This window comes from Perca fluviatilis, chromosome 3 (assembly GCF_010015445.1).
Source record: "Perca fluviatilis chromosome 3, GENO_Pfluv_1.0, whole genome shotgun sequence".
In the NCBI taxonomy this organism is placed as follows: Eukaryota; Metazoa; Chordata; class Actinopteri; order Perciformes; family Percidae; genus Perca; species Perca fluviatilis.
The window spans coordinates 38251022-38270062 of record NC_053114.1 but is presented as its reverse complement, the minus strand read 5'-3'; the positions used below and the strand labels follow the sequence as shown (position 1 = coordinate 38270062).

Below are 19041 nucleotides of genomic sequence, written 5' to 3'. Positions count from 1 at the left end.
AGACAACGTCAGATAAATGTGATACTTGTTACTGCAAGGAAACCGTTGTGATGATAGGTTGTAGGAGGCTCATTGTAGAAATAGAAAGATTGAAGGATACAGGGGTGGATATGGGAAGGGAGTGGAGCACCAAAGGATTGTTAGAAACAGGGGAACACAAGTAGAGGTACAAAAATAAATAATAGGTTTAATATCCAGAATATAACTTCTTTATAAAGTGTAATATTATTAGTATTAGTGTTGGTTGTTTAAAGTAATAATGATAAATCCTCCGGTAGAAATAGAAAGATTGAAGGATACAGGGGTGGATATGGGAAGGGAGTGGAGCACCAAAGGATTGTTAGAAACAGGGGAACACAAGTAGAGGTACAAAAATAAATAATAGGTTTAATATCCAGAATATAACTTCTTTATAAAGTGTAATATTATTAGTATTAGTGTTGGTTGTTTAAAGTAATAATGATAAATCCTCCGGTACAGTAGGTGGCGGCCTGCATCTTAAATGTTGGTTTGTAGCCCGCCAATAAAACTAAAGAAGAAGAAGAAGCGGTCTCCTTTAGCACCACACAGGACGGTTAGGACGGTTAGCACTCACTGCGGTACCATGTTCCGAGCTGTGTTCCGACTGTCGGCCACAGGGGCCCGGAGTCTGGCTCGGTCCCGACCCTGCTACTCAGGTAGGACCATCCGCTTTACTTCTACCGTGAAACGAAATAGCCTCTGTTATAAAGATGAATACAATAGGCTTGCTCGGCTAACGTTAGCTGCCTAGCTTAGCTAGCTACAGCTGTGTGTAGAAAAGCTAACTTCTGGAGACAATAAATTCTTGTTATGGTTAGCTGCCGTTGTGGTCTTGAACTGAATATTTTTCTGGAGTTCCACCTCACGTAGCGTATTTTATTTAAAGAAACCGCGAAATGAATTTAGCAGAAGAAGTCACGACCTTGTGATGACCCCCCTTAGTTAGTTCGAGAGCGTCATTGACCGCAGCTTATGCGCAGCTGAACGTTAATGTCTAACTCGGACCATATGATGTATTATCATAGACAGTATATTGTATTATCATAGCTAGCTAGCTATTTAAAATGTACATATCGTTTACTACGGAAGCCTTGAATGATTTAGTTTGGGCCCTGTGTTGTTGCTAATATTCTCCCATATTAACTGTCATGACCTTAACTCTCTTAGGTCGTTAGCTTACAGCAAACTTTTCCACGTCAAGTACCCCTAAACTGTGGAATGCCGTTTTATTCACAATTAAATAAATGAGTAATACATAAATAAATGAATAAATACATGAATAAATAAATATGCCTTTGAAATACATCATGAAATAAATAAATGAGGCAATAAATACATAGATAATTAAATAAATGTAATTATTTCATGGTACTTTTATTTCATAAGTCCATATTTATTTATTTCAAGAGACTTTTATTTCATAAGTCCACATTTATTTATTTCAAGAGACTTTTATTTCCTAATGCCACATTTATTTATTTCACTCTCTATTTACAGTGCCTTGCGAAAGTATTCGGCCCCCTTGAACTTTTCGACCTTTTGCCACATTTCAGGCCTCAAACATAAAGATATAAAACTGTAATTTTTTGTGAAGAATCAACAACAAGTGGGACACAATCATGAAGTGTAACGAAATTTATTGGATATTTCAAACCTTTTAAACAAATAAAAAACTGAAATATTGGGCGGCAAAATTATTCAGCCCCCTTAAGTTAATACTTTGTAGCGCCACCTTTTGCTGCGATTATAGCTGTAAGTCGCGCTGGGGTATGTCTCTATCAGTTTTGCACATCGGAGACTGACATTTTTGCCCATTCCTCCTTGCAAAACAGCTCGAGCTCAGTGAGGTTGGATGGAGAGCGTTTGTGAACAGCAGTTTTCAGTTCTTTCCACAGATTCTCGATTGGATTCAGGTCTGGACTTTGACTTGGCCATTTTAACACCTGGATATGTTTATTTGTGAACCATTCCATTGTAGATTTTGCTTTATGTTTTGGATCATTGTCTTGTTGGAAGACAAATCTCCGTCCCAGTCTCAGGTCTTTTGCAGACTCCATCAGGTTTTCTTCCAGAATGGTCCTGTATTTGGCTCCATCCATCTTCCCATCAATTTTAACCATCTTCCCTGTCCCTGCTGAAGAAAAGCAGGCCCAAACCATGATGCTGCCACCACCATGTTTGACCGTGGGGATGGTGTGTTCAGGGTGATGAGCTGTGTTGCTTTTACGCCAAACATAACGTTTTGCATTGTTGCCAAAAAGTTCGATTTTGGTTTCATCTGACCACAGCACCTTCTTCCACATGTTTGGTGTGTCTCCCAGGTGGCTTTTGGCAAACTTTAAACGACACTTTTTATTGTTATCTTTAAGAAATGGCTTTCTTCTTGCCACTCTTCCATAAAGGCCAGATTTGTGCAGTATACGACTGATTGTTGTCCTATGGACAGAGTCTCCCACCTCAGCTGTAGATCTCTGCAGTTCATTCAGAGTGATCATGGGCCTCTTGGCTGCATCTCTGATCAGTCTTCTCATTGTATGAGCTGAAAGTTTAGAGGGACGGCCGGCTTCTTCAGATTTGTAGTGGTCTGATACTCCTTCCATTTCAATATTATCGCTTGCACAGTGCTCCTTGGGATGTTTAAAGCTTGGGAAATCTTTTTGTATCCAAACCCGGCTTTAAACTTCTCCACAACAGTATCTCGGACCTGCCTGGTGTGTTCCTTGTTCTTCATGATGCTCTCTGCGCTTTACACGGACCTCTGAGACTATCACAGAGCAGGTGCATTTATACGGAGACTTGATTACACACAGCTGGATTCTATTTATCATCATTAGTCATTTAGGTCAACATTGGATCATTCAGAGATCCTCACTGAACTTCTGGAGAGAGTTTGCTGCACTGAAAGTAAAGGGGCTGAATAATTTTGCACGCCCACTTTTTCAGTTTTTTATTTGTTAAAAAAGTTTGAAATAGCCAATGAATTTCGTTCCACTTCATAATTGGGACCCACTTGTTGTTGATTCTTCACAAAAAATTACAGTTTTATATCTTTATGTTTGAGGCCTGAAATGTGGCAAAAGGTTGAAACGTTCAAGGGGGCCGAATACTTTCGCAAGGCACTGTATTTCCAGTTCTTATATGCAAATCAGGGAGCGTGGCTATCTCTCACATTCAGAACAAGGTGAATGAGACTTCTTTGGCAGACCAACAACAGGACAATTTTAACAATTTTCGCCATCTTATTCATCACTGAATTCACTTCTGAGAACGTTTTAGGCGAGAAATTAACTTTTTAGATTTCGAATATAGGCAGTCTTGCGAAAATCGTTGCCAAATTGACAATTTGCTTCAAAGTTTTCGGAGTTGAGAAGCACCATATAGTGACGGGTAAGCCAGCTAGCGTCTGCCGGGGCTGCTAGCTCACAGTCTCACTTGGACACCCCGCTGTAAACCGGAGGTCTCTCAGACCGCTCTCGTAAATAAGAGGCTTTTATTTCGCCGTTGACGGATTGTTTGTTTAAATATCACGACACATGTCCGTCATAAAATTAATGGGAACCTGTGGTTAACTGTCTTTTCGGAGTTAAACTCAACAAGCATCTGACAACCTCGCTGGCCGGCCGTCTCACACACACACAGGGCCACAGCGCAGCAGGCAGAGGAGAGAGTGGATCACAGAGGCAGCAGTAAAATCAGCTCACTTCATAGCTACAAACCTCACCCAGGCACGAATCAGCCGTTTGTCCCGTTTGTGGACCCTCTGCCCTGTTTCTGATGTATTCGTACATCCCGCACAAACACAATAGTTTACCATTTTTGCTAGGTCTCCAATATAACTGCTAGCCTACCCGTGGTTAGGCTAACGGTAACTCTAGTCTTAGTGGAAGGGAGGGGGAGTGCTTAAAACCACTGTAAAAAGTTCCAACTTTTCATATTATATTCAGCATTTTGTTATAAAAAGCCATACAAAACAATGGTGGGTGGCTCTAATCTTTGTTTAATAAGCACATTGCTTAACTTCATGAAAAATGTAACCTGCAATTTACACTTTAACAACGCCTCAGCTGTCGTGTCAACCCGCAGTGGACAGAGTACCACGAGCTGCCTGTTGTGGTGCTCTGTCAGGTCAGCGCTAGTTGGTCGTCTAGTTACCCCAGAATAGGTGACTGTGGGCTGGGCACACAGCACCGCAAACTGCCTGTCGTGGTGCTCCGTCAGGTCAGCGCTAATTGGTCGTCTAGTTACCCCAGAATAGGTGACTGTGGGCTGGGCACAAAGCACCGCAAACTGCCTGTCGTGGTGCTCCGTCAGGTCAGCGCTAGTTGGTGGTCTAATTACCCCAGAATAGGTGACTGTGCGCTGGGTAAAGAGTACAGTGTTGCACTCTCACTTCGCCAGCCTTTTTTAGCCCACGGCTCTGTTCTGAATGTGAGAGATAGCCACGCCCCCTGATTTGCTCAACTCACATTCCCTGTATGCAAAAGCTCACTTGGCCAATAAAACTGATTCTGATCAGTCCGGTGTTAAAGGTTGGCACGGAGTGCCTGGCCAAACTTGTTTTAATAAGAGATTTACTCGTTCAAATCAAGATATCATAGACATGTAGACATTCTTGTATTACTGCTTGTGTTTGGCTTATTAAAACCAAAACTGGTATTGTAGAAACAGATTTATTTATTTGTATATTACATGTACTTGCAGGTTCTTGAAGCTTCGGTATTGAATTGTCACTAGTATTTACAACCGTATTGAAGAAATCTATTTCTAACTCATGGTTTCCAGCTCCATTGGCCTCCAGATGTTATTCCCATGGCAAGGTGGAGACGGATGAGGAGTTTGATGCCCGTTGGGTCACTTACTTCAGCAAGCCTGACATAGATGCCTGGGAGCTGAGGAAAGGTGACTTTGTTGACAATATATGCTTTTCATATTCAGATGATGTGTCCTCCTCCTGTTGTTCCTCGTTTGGACATAGTTATATTTCTGGTTTGGGTCAAATACCATACCCATGTAAAATAAATTGGCCTAATTATTTAATTCCCAATGTTATACAGCAGTAGACAGTTACAGTTGGCTTCATTCCCACGGTAACAACCTATAGCAAAACTGCTAGTATTGTATGGGTTTAATGGTCTACCAGATATTGCTTTTTCTCTTTTTTTATTGTTTGCATTTCCTCTTCTTGTTATTGCTGATTCTGTGAAGTAACGGGGGCTTTTTTTCATTCATGTTTAACCTGAAGGCATGAACACCCTGATTGGGTATGACCTGGTACCCGAGGCCAAGATTCTGGATTCGGCACTAAGGGCTTGCCGGAGACTGAATGACTTGGCCAGCGCCATCCGCATCCTTGAGGCCGTTAAGGTTAGTGTCCGTCCCTTAATAGGTTCACTCGGGGTCTGCCTAAAACCTTCTTTGCTTTGTTTCAGTGGGGAAGTGTGACTCCTGACAGACCCACAGCTTGAATGAGAATCCCTTAACTTACCAGAAGTTTAAGAATTTGTTTTTTGGTGTCGTGCAGTTCCGCATCACACACTTTCACATTAGGGGTTAATATTGTCACACGTTGCTTGAAAAAAGGACCCAACAATTTAATTAGAAATAAAGCACAACTAAAAATGTACTCAGATTTTACTGGAGGGTAAAAATACACAATAGTACTAATTTGTTTTTTACAAACATAATGCAACACCCCTAGTAGCAAATTAAATACTACATTATGAGATGAATCATAGCTTCTCGCTGCCAAGTTTGCAAGTATTGGCTATGACAAAATAATAATAACTTTTATTTATATAGCGCCTTTCATGAAATCCAAGGAACAGAATTCCAGTGGCTATACTAAGGGAGGTAGGCTGTGGTGTTTGAGGAGTTTTTGAAACCTGTCCAGGGATGTAGCATTTCGAATATCTGCAGGGAGGGGGTTCCAGAGGGATGGGGCTGCAACACTAATGGCGCTTACCCACTGCTAGTACCAGCTCGGCTAGATTCGGCTGCAGTGCCCCATTTTCCATTGCAGATTTAGTACCGCCTCATGCGTGAGGAGAGCGTGGCTGGTCGTCATAGCAACACCGCAGGAAACTGCCGTGACCTAACGCGACACACACAGAACGTCAAAGGTGTGTCTTTGATTCTCGGCATGTGGCTGTTTGCCGCAGCCAGAAGACAAATTTTGTTTCAAATGAAGCTGGAGGCAGCAAAAAAAAAAAAAAAAACACAGCTGGCTAAACTATTTAAAAATGGGGGGTTTGTTCAGGACACCCCCGTCTGTCGCTAGCTATGATGACGCAGTGATTAGTGACGATTGTCTCCGACCAATCAGTAGTCTGCAGGTTTTCACGTCACCTTTTGGTATCTCCTCAGCTCGCTTGGAACCTGGACAGAGGTGATACAAAAAAAAAAAAAAAGTACCTGTTAGCAGGTACCAGGGACTTTTTTTCATAATATAAAAAACAAAAGAGGCGAGTCAAGCAGGTACCATGTAATGGAAAAACGCCATAAAGGCTCTGTCTCCAAAGGTACAGAGTCTGGTGTGGGGAATGGAGAGCAGGCCGGCGTCTGAGGACAGCAGGTTTCCAGGTGGGGTGTATGGATGGAGGAGGTCTGAGAGGTACTGTGGGGCCAGGGCATGGAGGGATTTGTAGGTGAGAAGGAGGATTTTATATTTGATGCGGAGGTGGATGAGGGTTGGGGTGATGTGCTGCCACGTCTTGGTGTGTGGGTGAGGACTAGAGCGTGACAATTTTTCCATTTTACTGTCGGTAACGTGTTTGGGACGGATCAAGCATAGAAATCAACAGGAGCGGGATGGAGCCGGAGATTAAATTAAGAAATGACGCTGCAATGCGGTGAGTGCGCCCAAAGATTGCGAGGCGTTTCGTTTTAGAAAAGATAAACCACTTGCAACACACAATACGTTTGTTGATTGGGAATACCGTGACCCGCGGGGGTCTCGAAAAATTGTCACTACCTAACCCAGCCTAACCCTAATCTGCAGCGCTGCATTCACACAACATCTCAGCACCGCACAGGAGCTGCTCTCGCTTCCTCGGACCATTGCCGCGCGACACACACACACACACACACACACACACACACACACACACACACACACACACACACACACACACACACACACACACACACACACACACACACACACACACACACACACACACACACTCTGATAACTTGGGAACGAAACGGGAGAGGGATGGGATTCGGGAGTCTTTCTCTCCGGATTTTGCAGGACAGGAGTTTTTTTGGTAGGGGGGGGGAGCAGTCACGTGATCGGGATTTGACTTTGAGTGAGTATTTTCGTGGGGATGGGATGGGAGCGACAATTGATTCCTGTGTCACCCTCTAGTGAGGACCCTGGCGGCAGAGTTTTGGACATACTGGAGCCTGTCTAGGGTTTTGCTGGGGTCCCCAGACAGGACTCCATTGCAGTAGTCCAAACAGGAGGTAATGAAAGCATGTATGAGGGTTTCTGCCACGGAGTCAGAGAGTGATGGCCGGTGTCTGGAAATGTTGAAGATGAAAAAAGGCGGATTTGGGCGTCAACTTGATGTGAGTATGGAAAGAGAGGGTGGTGCTCATCATTTCTTTTTTTTGTGTGTGTTTTGCAGGACAAAGCAGGCCCCCATAAAGACATTTATCCCTATTTGATCCAAGAGCTGAAGCCAACCCTTTCAGAACTTGGCATCTCAACACCAGAAGAGCTGGGCATTGACAAGTTATAGACTGTCAAGGTGAGACTGCGCTATACTATACTACTACATGTTCCTTTGGAAGGCTTTTAGAAAGAAAATTGCTTCAGGCATAATGACTCATACTGTCCAGTGCTACCTCAAACCCCGAATGTGTTTGCTGGCCTACTCTATAAATGCACAGCAGAACATGAATTGTATTGCATATAACTTTCTTGCAGCTAAAAAATATCTTTTGTTCCTCTTTCCTCAGGTCGTTTGATGTATAAAGAGAAGAGCTCTCCTGATTCTCTCCTGTCAAATATGTCTATATTGTTGATTAAATCCATGATGTCCTGTTGTGTACAAAATGGTGGACCTAATAAAGTAAACAAATAATCAAAGAATGTGTATTATATTTTCTTTTCTGGTAAATCATTGAATACTTTCCAATGGGCCTTTTTATTATTTTTTACATAGCAGAAATAAAGCACAGGTGTAAATAAAATAAATGTTTTCTGCATTTCATTTAGGAGCTCCCCGCTAATATGCATGCTTCTTTAGTGACATAGCTTACTGGGCTACTTACATGAAATGGAGCCATTGTTAATGTTATCAGTCAGACTTTTGTGTTGACAAGTCAAAATGTCTGTTGTGAAAAAAAGTCTGTGCACCCACCTGCACATTCATAATAGACCTTTTTCACAACAGACTGTAAACAAACCACAACTAATTCCATTTTAGTGAATAGAAATACTAACATGTCTCTAACTGATTTAATGTAAACTAAGAAGACCACAATATCAACCAGTGTTGCAGATTTTGGTCAGTGCTTACATTATCCTATTTAACCTCTTAATAATCATTATTTTTTAAAACAAGGAAGAACACTGTTTTATTTAGTCTACCATTACAGAAATGTTAGGTTTCTTAAGACAGTGGTGTGTTTCCCCTCTAAACTTCTCTCATCCACCGGATGGCGACAGAAGGCTGGAAATCTTTCTCCTGCGTTCATTTTACAATAGTCTTACATTGCCAGACCTATTTAAAACGATACATGTGAGATAACCAACATGCACTCTGCCATTCAGTGTTATAAGCAATTCTATATTATATTTATGTATTTTACATATTCTTATTTATATTATAATTTTATATATTATTGAAGCTAACTCAATTAAAGCATTTCTTCCAATGTGATGACAAAAAGATCCTGTAGGTCATTATAATGAGAAAGTAAAAAAAAAAAAATACTAACTCATTATTTTGAGAAAGTTTCTCATAATGATTTAAATGGGCTAACGCTACAATTTTACTAAATGTTTGCGACAATGGGTTTTATTTTTGAAATTGTTGACCGGAAGTAGTATGAAACCTGTCACTGCTAGCATAATAGCATAGCTAACTAGCTAACAGAAGTGCCTGCCTGCTCCTGGAAAAAAACAACACCGTCCTACGCCGGTGGGACACTTGTCATCATCATGGCTGTGTTGTGGTGTAGATTCTGACAACTAACGCCAAGATGATGAACGACATCATAGAGGAACCAGAGAAGGACACCTTGCTGGAAGCGCAGCCGGAGCCTCAAGTTTTGTCGGTAATGTCAGCTAAAGCTAGTCCGGCTTACGCTAGAATGTAAATAGAAACTGGGAGGCTAGCTAGCTGACTAGCTTACTAGCTTAGCCTGTGGTTTTGACCGTTATTTAGATGAGACATGCTTACAAAATTAGTGTCCTAAGGGTAAACTTTCTGAGACATTGCTAAGTTTGTCTGTAAATGATAGTGAGTGACATGATTAAGGAGCTTTTAAACATGTTTAGCTACACCTCTTCCTATAAACCGAAGGGACTGCTAGGGACATTTGGATCAGTTACTCCATCTGGCTGGTGAAATGTTTGGGTTTACCACTGGAGACAAATTTAAGCTAATTTAGAAATATATCAAAATGAGTTACGCTACAAGAGAAATGTATAAACAAATTGGATTAATGAAGATTATATTGAAATCACATTGGAGGTGATTTAAAGACTTCAGGTTAAGTTAGCCCCCCCAAAAACAAACAAACAAACGAAACAACAAAACAAACAATCTTATCATTTAACTATCACATAATTCCATTTCATTATTATATTATTATCTTGTCATTTACTCAGCTGCCATACATGAATATTAAATACAAATTATCCCTCATTTCTCCAACCTCAGGGGCCCAGTAATGGCACAAGACCTAAGACCGCCGATGGAGGGATCAGGCCTGTGGAGAAAAGAGGACCTTACATCATGTCCAGAGCTCCAGCAATCCACCTCAAACTACGTAAGCATTTTCTTCTTGACTCATCATAACCAATGTTCTTATTACGCCTGTCTGTAAGTCAGGAGTCTTTTCATAATTGTTATTTTTATGAGTTCAGCTCTGGTTTACGCTATTGTACCAAGCACAAAATGGGACAGTTAAAGACTGTCGAAGGCGCAGCTGGCAGGACAGCAGAGTCTGAGTCATCATGGGCAAAGTCGGAACAGTTTTTTATTATTTATTATTATTCAGACTGTGTATAGAAAGCAGTCCATGCAGTCAACTTTTCATAAAGTATTTCAACGGCCTCAAGGTCTCTGCAACAAACATTTCTGCACTTTGTACTGCTGACTGACTGGCGATTCTAATTCCAATATTTATTTGGCATCTACAAGAAAAAAAGACTGTAGTTGCACATTCCTGAGTGAATCCAGTAAAATGTCATGGACAAGGAGGATTTACACACATTTACACAGAGGTTTTATGCACAGTAAAGTGACGGTCGTGTGAATCTGTCATGTGAGATTGGAGGGACACATTGCAAAAGGCACATGACATACTTCACAGACTCTTTAGTTTCTGTTTTAAATATGTTCACACACAGTAAATTGGAAAGGGAAATATAACAAGTCGTGAAACTGGCTTTATCTGGTGGTTTCCTGAAACCTTACTGACTTTTGGCATTTCTTGGCCTGTTAAACCCACCTTGAACACGTGCACTTTAATGTGCATTACATAAACATAAAAAATACAATTTGTTTAATTAGAAAATAGAAATGGTAGGTTATTGTTATCCCTGCATTATAATAACTTGTTAGAATAACATTTTTAACACTCTTGATTGAACACCTATTCTCGGCCTGTATTCATCATCACAAAGAAAAACGTTAAAGATTGTTTTTGAGGCTTTTTGCCTTTTAATTGATAGGAAAGCTGTAGACAGGAAAGGGGGGAGATAGAGTGGGGGAGACATGCAGCAAAGGGCTGTGGGTTGGAATCGAACCCAGGCCGCTGCGTTTGGGACTGAGCCTTGGTACATGGGGCTCACACTCCACCAAGTGAGCTACCAGGGCGCGCAATGAACATTCACATCAATATGCATTGATTCTTAAAATTATGTATATTTGATTTTTTTACTTTTTTTTTACTTTGTTTTTTTTTTTTTAGTCAACCTTACGAAGCTAGGAACGTGATCCCATCTGTTCCAGGGTTTAGAAGAGCTGCTTTAACCTGTTAATATTCCTAATTGGAGGCAGGTGTGGATATACACAAAGTTTAATACCCTGTTTAAACGTACATGGTTATTTAAAAAACAGAGACATTTCACTTCGTTTGTACCCTTCGTTTACACGCACACGGAGAATTTGCCTCTGAAACCGATTTCTTTCTAAAAACTCCGGCCAGAGTGGAGATCTTGGAGAACTTTGTTTGCACGTTTGCATTTAAACTGAGACAAACGGAGGTTTAGGCAGCCGAGGAAGAGAAGAGAGAGGAAGTGATTCGTTGCTGTTGTTGCCATTTTCGGGATTCTGATTGGCTAACGTGGGCTTGAGCTTCTCGTTACACTGCCACCTACAGGTTTGGCATGCTCTTGACGGCATATATAAACGGGTATGTGTAAACGAACACTTTTCTGAAAACTGACAGCTGTGCATGATGTTATTTTTGAAAACGGAGAGGTTGAAATGTCCGTTTATGAAATATCAAAAAGTTATGCACTAAAGCTTTAAAATAAAAACAAGCTTCTATAAAGGTATTGATTGGATTTAAACTTGTAGTCCCAAGCTCTGCTTGAATAATGAGAACAGAACAATAACAGAGCCAGCATGTTGTCATACAGGTAATGCAATTTTATGTTTTTCTTTTCCTTAATTAAATCGTTGTCTCGATCAGGCTTTTAAATGTGTTCAATCTACACCATGCAAAAAAAACCTATAAAACAAAATCATTGATTTTATTTGATAGGTCTGATCATCAACACGCTGTCAGTAATTCTCAAAGACCTTGCATACACCTGTTGGGAGTGTGTGTAGGACGCTTCTCAAGTCTCAAGTCCTACACTGAGATATGAGTATTATTTCAGTATATAGTGTTATCAGCACAATGCACTTCTTATGTGACCTTTTGCTTTGACTGTTATCATTCATAGAGAAACACCGGGAAATGGCGAGGAAAGCACTGAAGAAGAAAGCCCTTTCACCCGGACCTCCAGTGATGCACCAGCCCAGGCAAGGAGTTAAGAGGTAAGGAGAGGAGTTATGATGAGGAAAGATGAAGCGGCTGTTTGTGTTGTCAGCATAAAGCAGAGGAGGAGATGTTTGTTTTGCATTTGTCTCGCTTTGACAGACCTTCCTCCACAGCGCTGCCGAGGAGGGTCTGGCTAGTCCACACAGCATTCTGGAATGGGAGAAAAACGTGCTCTGGTTTATTGGCATTTCTTTAAACCAATCACAATCGTCTTGGGCTGCGCTAAGCGCTGGATGGAGCCCCGGTGCAGCTGCAAAATAGCCTCGGCCAGGAACGTGTTTTGGTGAAACGTGCACGTTCAAAGGTTGTTTTAGTCGTGCAACAGAAAACTCAGATTGGACAGATAGTCTAGCTAGCTGTCTGGATTTACCCTGCAGAGATCCGAGATTAACCATAGTCCTCAGAAATCGGCCGGAGTATAAGATTCCAACACAAAGAAAGCGAAAGGTAACGGACATCCAGCCGAAAAGAGTGCATCCGGCGGCAACGGACCAATCACGGAAGTGGAACGTCGTGGATACAGACTAGTTTTGCATGCTTTTTTACGGTTTCTTGTTCTCCCCTTTAGGACGGTGAAGTTTAACAAGGGCTACGCCGCTTTGAGTCAGCACGCTGAGGACACTTTGGTTGCACTGGACTCAGACAGGTAAGGTTACACCAGGTGTACAGGTGATAGTGTTGTTGAATTCCTATTACAGTGCCTTGCGAAAGTATTCGGCCCCCTTGAACGTTTCGACCTTTTGCCACATTTCAGGCCTCAAACATAAAGATATAAAACTGTAATTTTTTGTGAAGAATCAACAACAAGTGGGTCCCATATATGAAGTGGAACGAAATTCATTGGCTATTTCAAACTTTTTTAACAAATAAAAAACTGAAAATGTGGGCGTGCAAAATTATTCAGCCCCTTTACTTTCAGTGCAGCAAACTCTCTCCAGAAGTTCAGTGAGGATCTCTGAATGATCCAATGTTGACCTAAATGACTAATGATGATAAATAGAATCCAGCTGTGTGTAATCAAGTCTCCGTATAAATGCACCTGCTCTGTGATAGTCTCAGAGGTCCGTGTAAAGCGCAGAGAGCATCATGAAGAACAAGGAACACACCAGGCAGGTCCGAGATACTGTTGTGGAGAAGTTTAAAGCCGGATTTGGATACAAAAAGATTTCCCAAGCTTTAAACATCCCAAGGAGCACTGTGCGGAAGCGATAATATTGAAATGGAAGGAGTATCAGACCACTACAAATCTAACGAAGACCCGTCCGTCCCTCTAAACTTTCAGCTCATACAATGAGAAGACTGATCAGAGATGCAGCCAAGAGGCCCATGATCACTCTGGATGAACTGCAGAGATCTACAGCTGAGCTGGGAAACTCTGTCCATAGGACAACAATCAGTCGTATACTGCACAAATCTGGCCTTTATGGAAGAGTGGCAAGAAGAAAGCCATTTCTTAAAGATATCCATAAAAAGTGTCGTTTAAAGTTTGCCAAAAGCCACCTGGGAGACACACCAAACATGTGGAAGAAGGTGCTCTGGTCAGATGAAACCAAAATCGAACTTTTGGCAACAATGCAAAACGCATGTTTGGCGTGAAAAGCAACACAGCTCATCACCCCTGAACACACCATCCCCACTGTCAAACATGGTGGTGGCAGCATCATGGTTTGGGCCTGCTTTTCTTCAGCAGGGACAGGGAAGATGGTTAAAATTGATGGGAAGATGGATTGAGCCAAATACAGGACCATTCTGAAGAAAACCTGATGGAGTCTGCAAAAGACTCGAGACTGGGACGGAGATTTGTCTTCCAACAAGACAATGATCCAAAACATAAAGCAAAATCTACAATGGAATGGTTCACAAATAAACATATCCAGGTGTTAGAATGGCCAAGTCAAAGTCCAGACCTGAATCCAATAGAGAATCTGTGGAAAGAACGGAAAACTGCTGTTCACAAACGCTCTCCATCCAACCCCACTGAGCTCGAGCCTGTGTTGCAAGGAGGAATGGGCAAAAATGTCAGTCTCGATGTGCAAAACTGATAGAGACATACCCCAAGCCGAACTTACAGCTGTAATCGCAGCAAAAGGTGGCGCTACAAAGTATTAACTTAAGGGGGCTGAATAATTTTGCACGCCCAATATTTCAGTTTTTTATTTGTTTAAAAGGTTTGAAATATCCAATAAATTTCGTTCCACTTCATGATTGTGTCCCACTTGTTGTTGATTCTTCACAAAAAAATACAGTTTTATATCTTTATGTTTGAGGCCTGAAATGTGGCAAAAGGTCGAAAAGTTCAAGGGGGCCGAATACTTTCGCAAGGCACTGTATATGCAGGAAACTGAGCACTGAAAAACGATATACTGTAACGAGACATTTTACGTTGTAGCTATAAAGTCATGTCACCTGGACATTTATCAGTTCCAGTTTGCAGTTGACACACACACAATTCTTTACATCAGAATGACAGAACTTGTCCTTACAGTGATGAAGAGATCGATTTTGAGCAGTATTCCTCAGGATATTCTTCAGCTGAGGTGAGTTAACCCCACAGCACCTTCTTTTAGATGTTTTAAGAAGAATCTTAGTTAGTTAAACAGTCTAACTGGCTGTGTGACTTTTCAAGATTCTAGATGTTTATTGTCACACTGGTTATATGAGTCCACATGTGTGAAATGCTTATTCTGGGAGGCTCCATTAAAGAATAACAGGTGTGTGCGTGCGTGTGTTTTAGTTATTTATTTAGCATTCTTCAACACCACCCTCCCCAGCACCTTGCGGTCCATGCTGGTGCAGCTGCCCTACCAGGTGAAAAAGCAGCATGTCAGGAGGCTCTATTTAGTGCCCCGGTAGTTCAGGCCAAATTTCTTTAGGCGCCTGAGACCCCCTGGTATTTGAATTTGTCTACTATCTACACCGCTGTGCCGTTGATGGTGGCTGAGGGTGAGTGCTCCCCCCTCTCCCCCCTCCCCCACCCTCTTTCCTATAGTCTACAATGACCATCTTGGTCTTGGAGACATTCAGGGAGAGGTGGTTTCCCTGGCACCACTGTTCCAGGCGGCCCCCTCCTCCCTGTAGCCCTCTCGTCTGTGCTGGAGATCAGCCCCACCACTGCTGTGTCATCCGCAAGCTTTACAGTAGTGTTTGAAGCCTGCGTTACTGTGCAGACGTCGACGTAGAGAGAATACAGGAGGGGGCTGAGGACACAGCCCTGTGGCACTCCTGTGCTGAGGGTCAGAGGTTGTCCACTCTCACCACCTGGAAGGTCCGTCAGAAAGTCCAGTATCCAGTCGCACAGTGCTGGGTTTGAGTGAGTGCTATGGGCCGCCAGTCATTGAGACTGGCCACCTTTTGTTGTTTGGGAATATGGATGATGGTGGAAGATTTAATGGAGGTGGGGACAGTTGGGTGGGTATGCAGAAATCTTTTTTTCTGACCCATCCATATGTATAAGATTTGTGTTGTTATAAACCTGGGCTTTGTTGGTTTTTTTTCTTCCATTTGCCATCAATGTGACTTCTGTGCAATATTTCAAAATATATAATATTTCTGAAAAAGTGGCAAATTATTTGAGTTTTATTGGTAGGATAGTTGCACCACCAAGTTAAACACATTTGCCAACCAGTAAATAGGTAAGGGGTTAAAAGTAACCGGTTTATCTCAAAGTGATATAATAATATTAAACAACTTCGGTAAAATGAGTACAACTGCTATAAGTAAATCAAACTTTAGAATTTGTGCCAGATCTTATGTGTGTTTGTATGTTTTCATACTTATTGTAGGAACAGTATATATGTAATGCCGGTGCATAAACGAATGGTTTTTTTTATTCTTACTATTGTTTTTCAGTCACACACACACACACACACACACACACACACACACACACACACACACACACACACACACACACACACACACACACACACACACACACACACACACACACACACACACACACACACACACACAAGGAGCCTCTGGCTATTTCTTGATTCAAATATGTAGCCAGGGTTGTTTGCGCTGCCTTTCAACAGAGCTCAGTGTTACTTTTGAGTGACTAGAATTTCATCATAGCTAGGATGCATACAACAAATATATTTAAATTCAAAGATAGAGTTAGTTCATTAGTGGGGCATGAATCCCACCTAAGTATGTACAGTACACACTACTTGAAAGAGACTGGGTTTGGGGGATTCAAAAGTGACTTTGAAATTGCTAACAGTGACAGAGATGTCCAAGTGCCTTAGAACAAGTCAGGTGAGCTCATAACACAATTCTGAGAATTCTTGTTGACTTCTGTGGCTTATTTCCAATGTAAACAACATAGCTACTGTGGCTTGAGAACATTGTTTGATGTTTGAAGTTCCCATTTTTGAATATAACATTATAAACTGTATTTTGACTGCAGGTTAGAGTATGTTCCTAATTTAGGACCATAAAGAAGATCATACATAATACTATTGAGACCTTTTATGTCCTTACTATTAAACATGATTTTGCTGGAGTGCGCAGGGAAGAGGTAGCTAAAGGCATTAGACATACGTATTTAGTTTGGTTCAACAGGCATGAGTAATGAATGGGGTATGAAAGGGTCCCTTTTTAACAGATGAACCTGAGTGAGATGTCTACCAGGTTTAACCACCTTCCTCAGATGTTTGTGTGCGTGTAGTGACGTCCTTCTCTTTGCTCTTCAGGTCCATCCTGATTTAAGCAGGCAGCTGCTTCAGGATGGCTACCGTCTGGATGAGATCCCCGATGACGAGGACCTGGACCTGATTCCGCCCAAAGCCATGGGCTCCTCTGCGTGCTGCTGCCCCGAGGGCCCGTCCTGCTCCATGCAGTGATGCCGGTGCTGTGATTCGAACCTTTTCAAAGGCTTGGCACCAGTTCTGTCCCTGACTTTGGTCACTGGTGCCTGAGGCCCTCTTTCTGACCCAGCTCCACTGCTGTGCTGCCTGAGGACTTCCAGCTCTGAAGCCAAACTTCTGTTTATGCAGGACTACGTGCACCAGGATCGCTGAACCCACATGAAAATGCGAATGGACATAAGAAGCCTTATTCACTGTGACCCCAAAGCTTGACCTATTTTTTTTTTAATTTTTCTTTTTTTTCTTCTTCTTCTTCTTCTTTTTATAGAACTTGATGAAATGCTAACTATGCCACTGCTCTAAATAGAGTGGCAGAGTAAACCATAATTTGGGATATGTCGTCATTGACCCAATGGGGAGATGGTTACTGTCTTTTCTGCTCTGGTGAACAGGTCTGCAGCCCTCAAAAGCACGACATGCATACATATGGTGTATTGTGTTTTAATGTTCCGGCCCTTGGCGAATTTGAAACTTCCAGTTATTAACTAACTGCTGTGTGAAGGCAACTCTGTTATCATCAGCTATTGTTGCGTGGATGGTTTTTGTTTCTTTACTGTATCTGTCCTCAAAAAAGACTTTTTAATTCCAAAATGAGATGGCCACCACTTTGGGAAATAAATGACACGGAGTTAATTACATTTTACAGGTCATTGAGCAAACTGCTACATACCAAGGACTCACTCATCCTCTGCCTGTAGAAGATATACTTGGAGAGAATAGCATTATGAAAAGTTGTCCTACAAAGGAATTCACTGTTTTAAAGAGTAATACCTACTCTTACCAGATGTTACACTGCTGTGTATGGCAAAAATGTAGATGCAGATGAGTTACTTTGATAGATGAACCAATGATATTTGATTTACAATCTCTGTATTTACAATCTCTGTATTGTAGAAATAAGTTTCATTCCAGAACACAATACCCTCCACAAAGAAAAAGCTGTTACAAAAAGATTGAAAGCAAAAATATATTTTAGATTCCCATACAAGTCATCTTGTCATCTTACAGCATTTGAGTATGTGGTCAGATAATGTACTGTATACGTTTCTAATTTAAATGATTGGTTTTTTTTTAAACGATTTGGGGTTGATGTTAAAAAATCGATTTACATGACCTTTTTTGCCAAGATGGATAAGTTGCATTTTGGATTAGTACTCTGTCCAGGATCTGATATAACTCTTATAAAGGATGTGTCATCTTTAACACATCACAGTGTGTGTAGATGGCAGATTTGAGTAACTATTTTATTTATTTATTCATATATTTGTTGGGGACACTAAAACTAGTTGTTAGAGGTTAAAAACAGTAAACCACATTTGCATAAGGATTGAGGCATGTGTCTACCCTTATTATGTGTTAACCATATTTACATACATCAGTTTAAACTATGTGTTGGTATATTTTATGTTTGTGTTATGATGTGTCTGTTAGACACTGTTATTCCACTTTAAAAAAATGATCTGTTCACTCATGTTAGTCTGGTCAGATTTTTGGTCTTGAATTTTTTAACTGTGCAACAAAAATTGTTCAATATCAGAGCAAGTGAAAATGACGAGGATATTTTTTTGTGTGAGTGTGCAACTATAAAGTAATTTGGCTTTCACACACATTGTAAAATAAGCAGTTAGATTGCACAACTGTTTAAGTCAGGATAAATGTGTGACTGATGTTTTACTTACTTGCAGGCCACACTGTTATTTCTCATGCTGTGACGTTGGTTGTTACAATGCGTAACTCTGTCTTATAAATGAAAGGTATAGGAGACCACTTGGCCACCATTAAAAAAAAAAAAAGTATGGACTGGCAAGAATATGACATTTTGTGCTAGAAAAAGTAAGAACCTTGATTTTGTACTCCAGAGTCTGGATCAATTCACAAATTCAAATTCACTAAGTGGATTCTGTTAAAACATTTGCAATGA

General features: G+C 41.2%; 2 protein-coding genes across 2 annotated transcripts; both read left to right on the top strand.

Moving 5' to 3' along the window:
• Positions 1–519: 519 nt before the first annotated feature.
• On the top strand, positions 520–8113 carry LOC120556549 (cytochrome c oxidase subunit 5A, mitochondrial-like). The gene is made up of 5 exons (XM_039796195.1): positions 520–677; positions 4804–4920; positions 5264–5385; positions 7650–7772; positions 7984–8113. The coding sequence occupies exons 1-4, from the start codon at positions 605–607 to the stop codon at positions 7761–7763; spliced, it is 426 nt and encodes a 141-aa protein (XP_039652129.1). The 5' UTR covers positions 520–604; the 3' UTR covers positions 7764–7772; positions 7984–8113.
• A 969-nt stretch (positions 8114–9082) lies between these two features.
• On the top strand, positions 9083–18953 carry fam219b (family with sequence similarity 219 member B). The gene is made up of 6 exons (XM_039795835.1): positions 9083–9306; positions 9915–10023; positions 12152–12245; positions 12818–12895; positions 14735–14786; positions 16947–18953. The coding sequence occupies exons 1-6, from the start codon at positions 9232–9234 to the stop codon at positions 17094–17096; spliced, it is 558 nt and encodes a 185-aa protein (XP_039651769.1). The 5' UTR covers positions 9083–9231; the 3' UTR covers positions 17097–18953.
• Positions 18954–19041: the final 88 nt, after the last annotated feature.

What these genes read in the sequence shown, in the direction of transcription:
- LOC120556549 (XM_039796195.1), top strand. Translation starts at nt 605, where the DNA reads ATGTTCCGAGCTGTGTTCCGACTGTCGGCCACAGGGGCCCGGAGTCTG. An exon ending in GTCCCGACCCTGCTACTCAG is followed by an intron (nt 678 to 4,803) that starts GTAGGACCATCC and finishes CATGGTTTCCAG; the next exon opens with CTCCATTGGCCTCCAGATGT. An exon ending in TGCCTGGGAGCTGAGGAAAG is followed by an intron (nt 4,921 to 5,263) that starts GTGACTTTGTTG and finishes TTTAACCTGAAG; the next exon opens with GCATGAACACCCTGATTGGG.
- fam219b (XM_039795835.1), top strand. Translation starts at nt 9,232, where the DNA reads ATGATGAACGACATCATAGAGGAACCAGAGAAGGACACCTTGCTGGAA. An exon ending in AGCAATCCACCTCAAACTAC is followed by an intron (nt 10,024 to 12,151) that starts GTAAGCATTTTC and finishes TATCATTCATAG; the next exon opens with AGAAACACCGGGAAATGGCG. An exon ending in CCCAGGCAAGGAGTTAAGAG is followed by an intron (nt 12,246 to 12,817) that starts GTAAGGAGAGGA and finishes TCTCCCCTTTAG; the next exon opens with GACGGTGAAGTTTAACAAGG.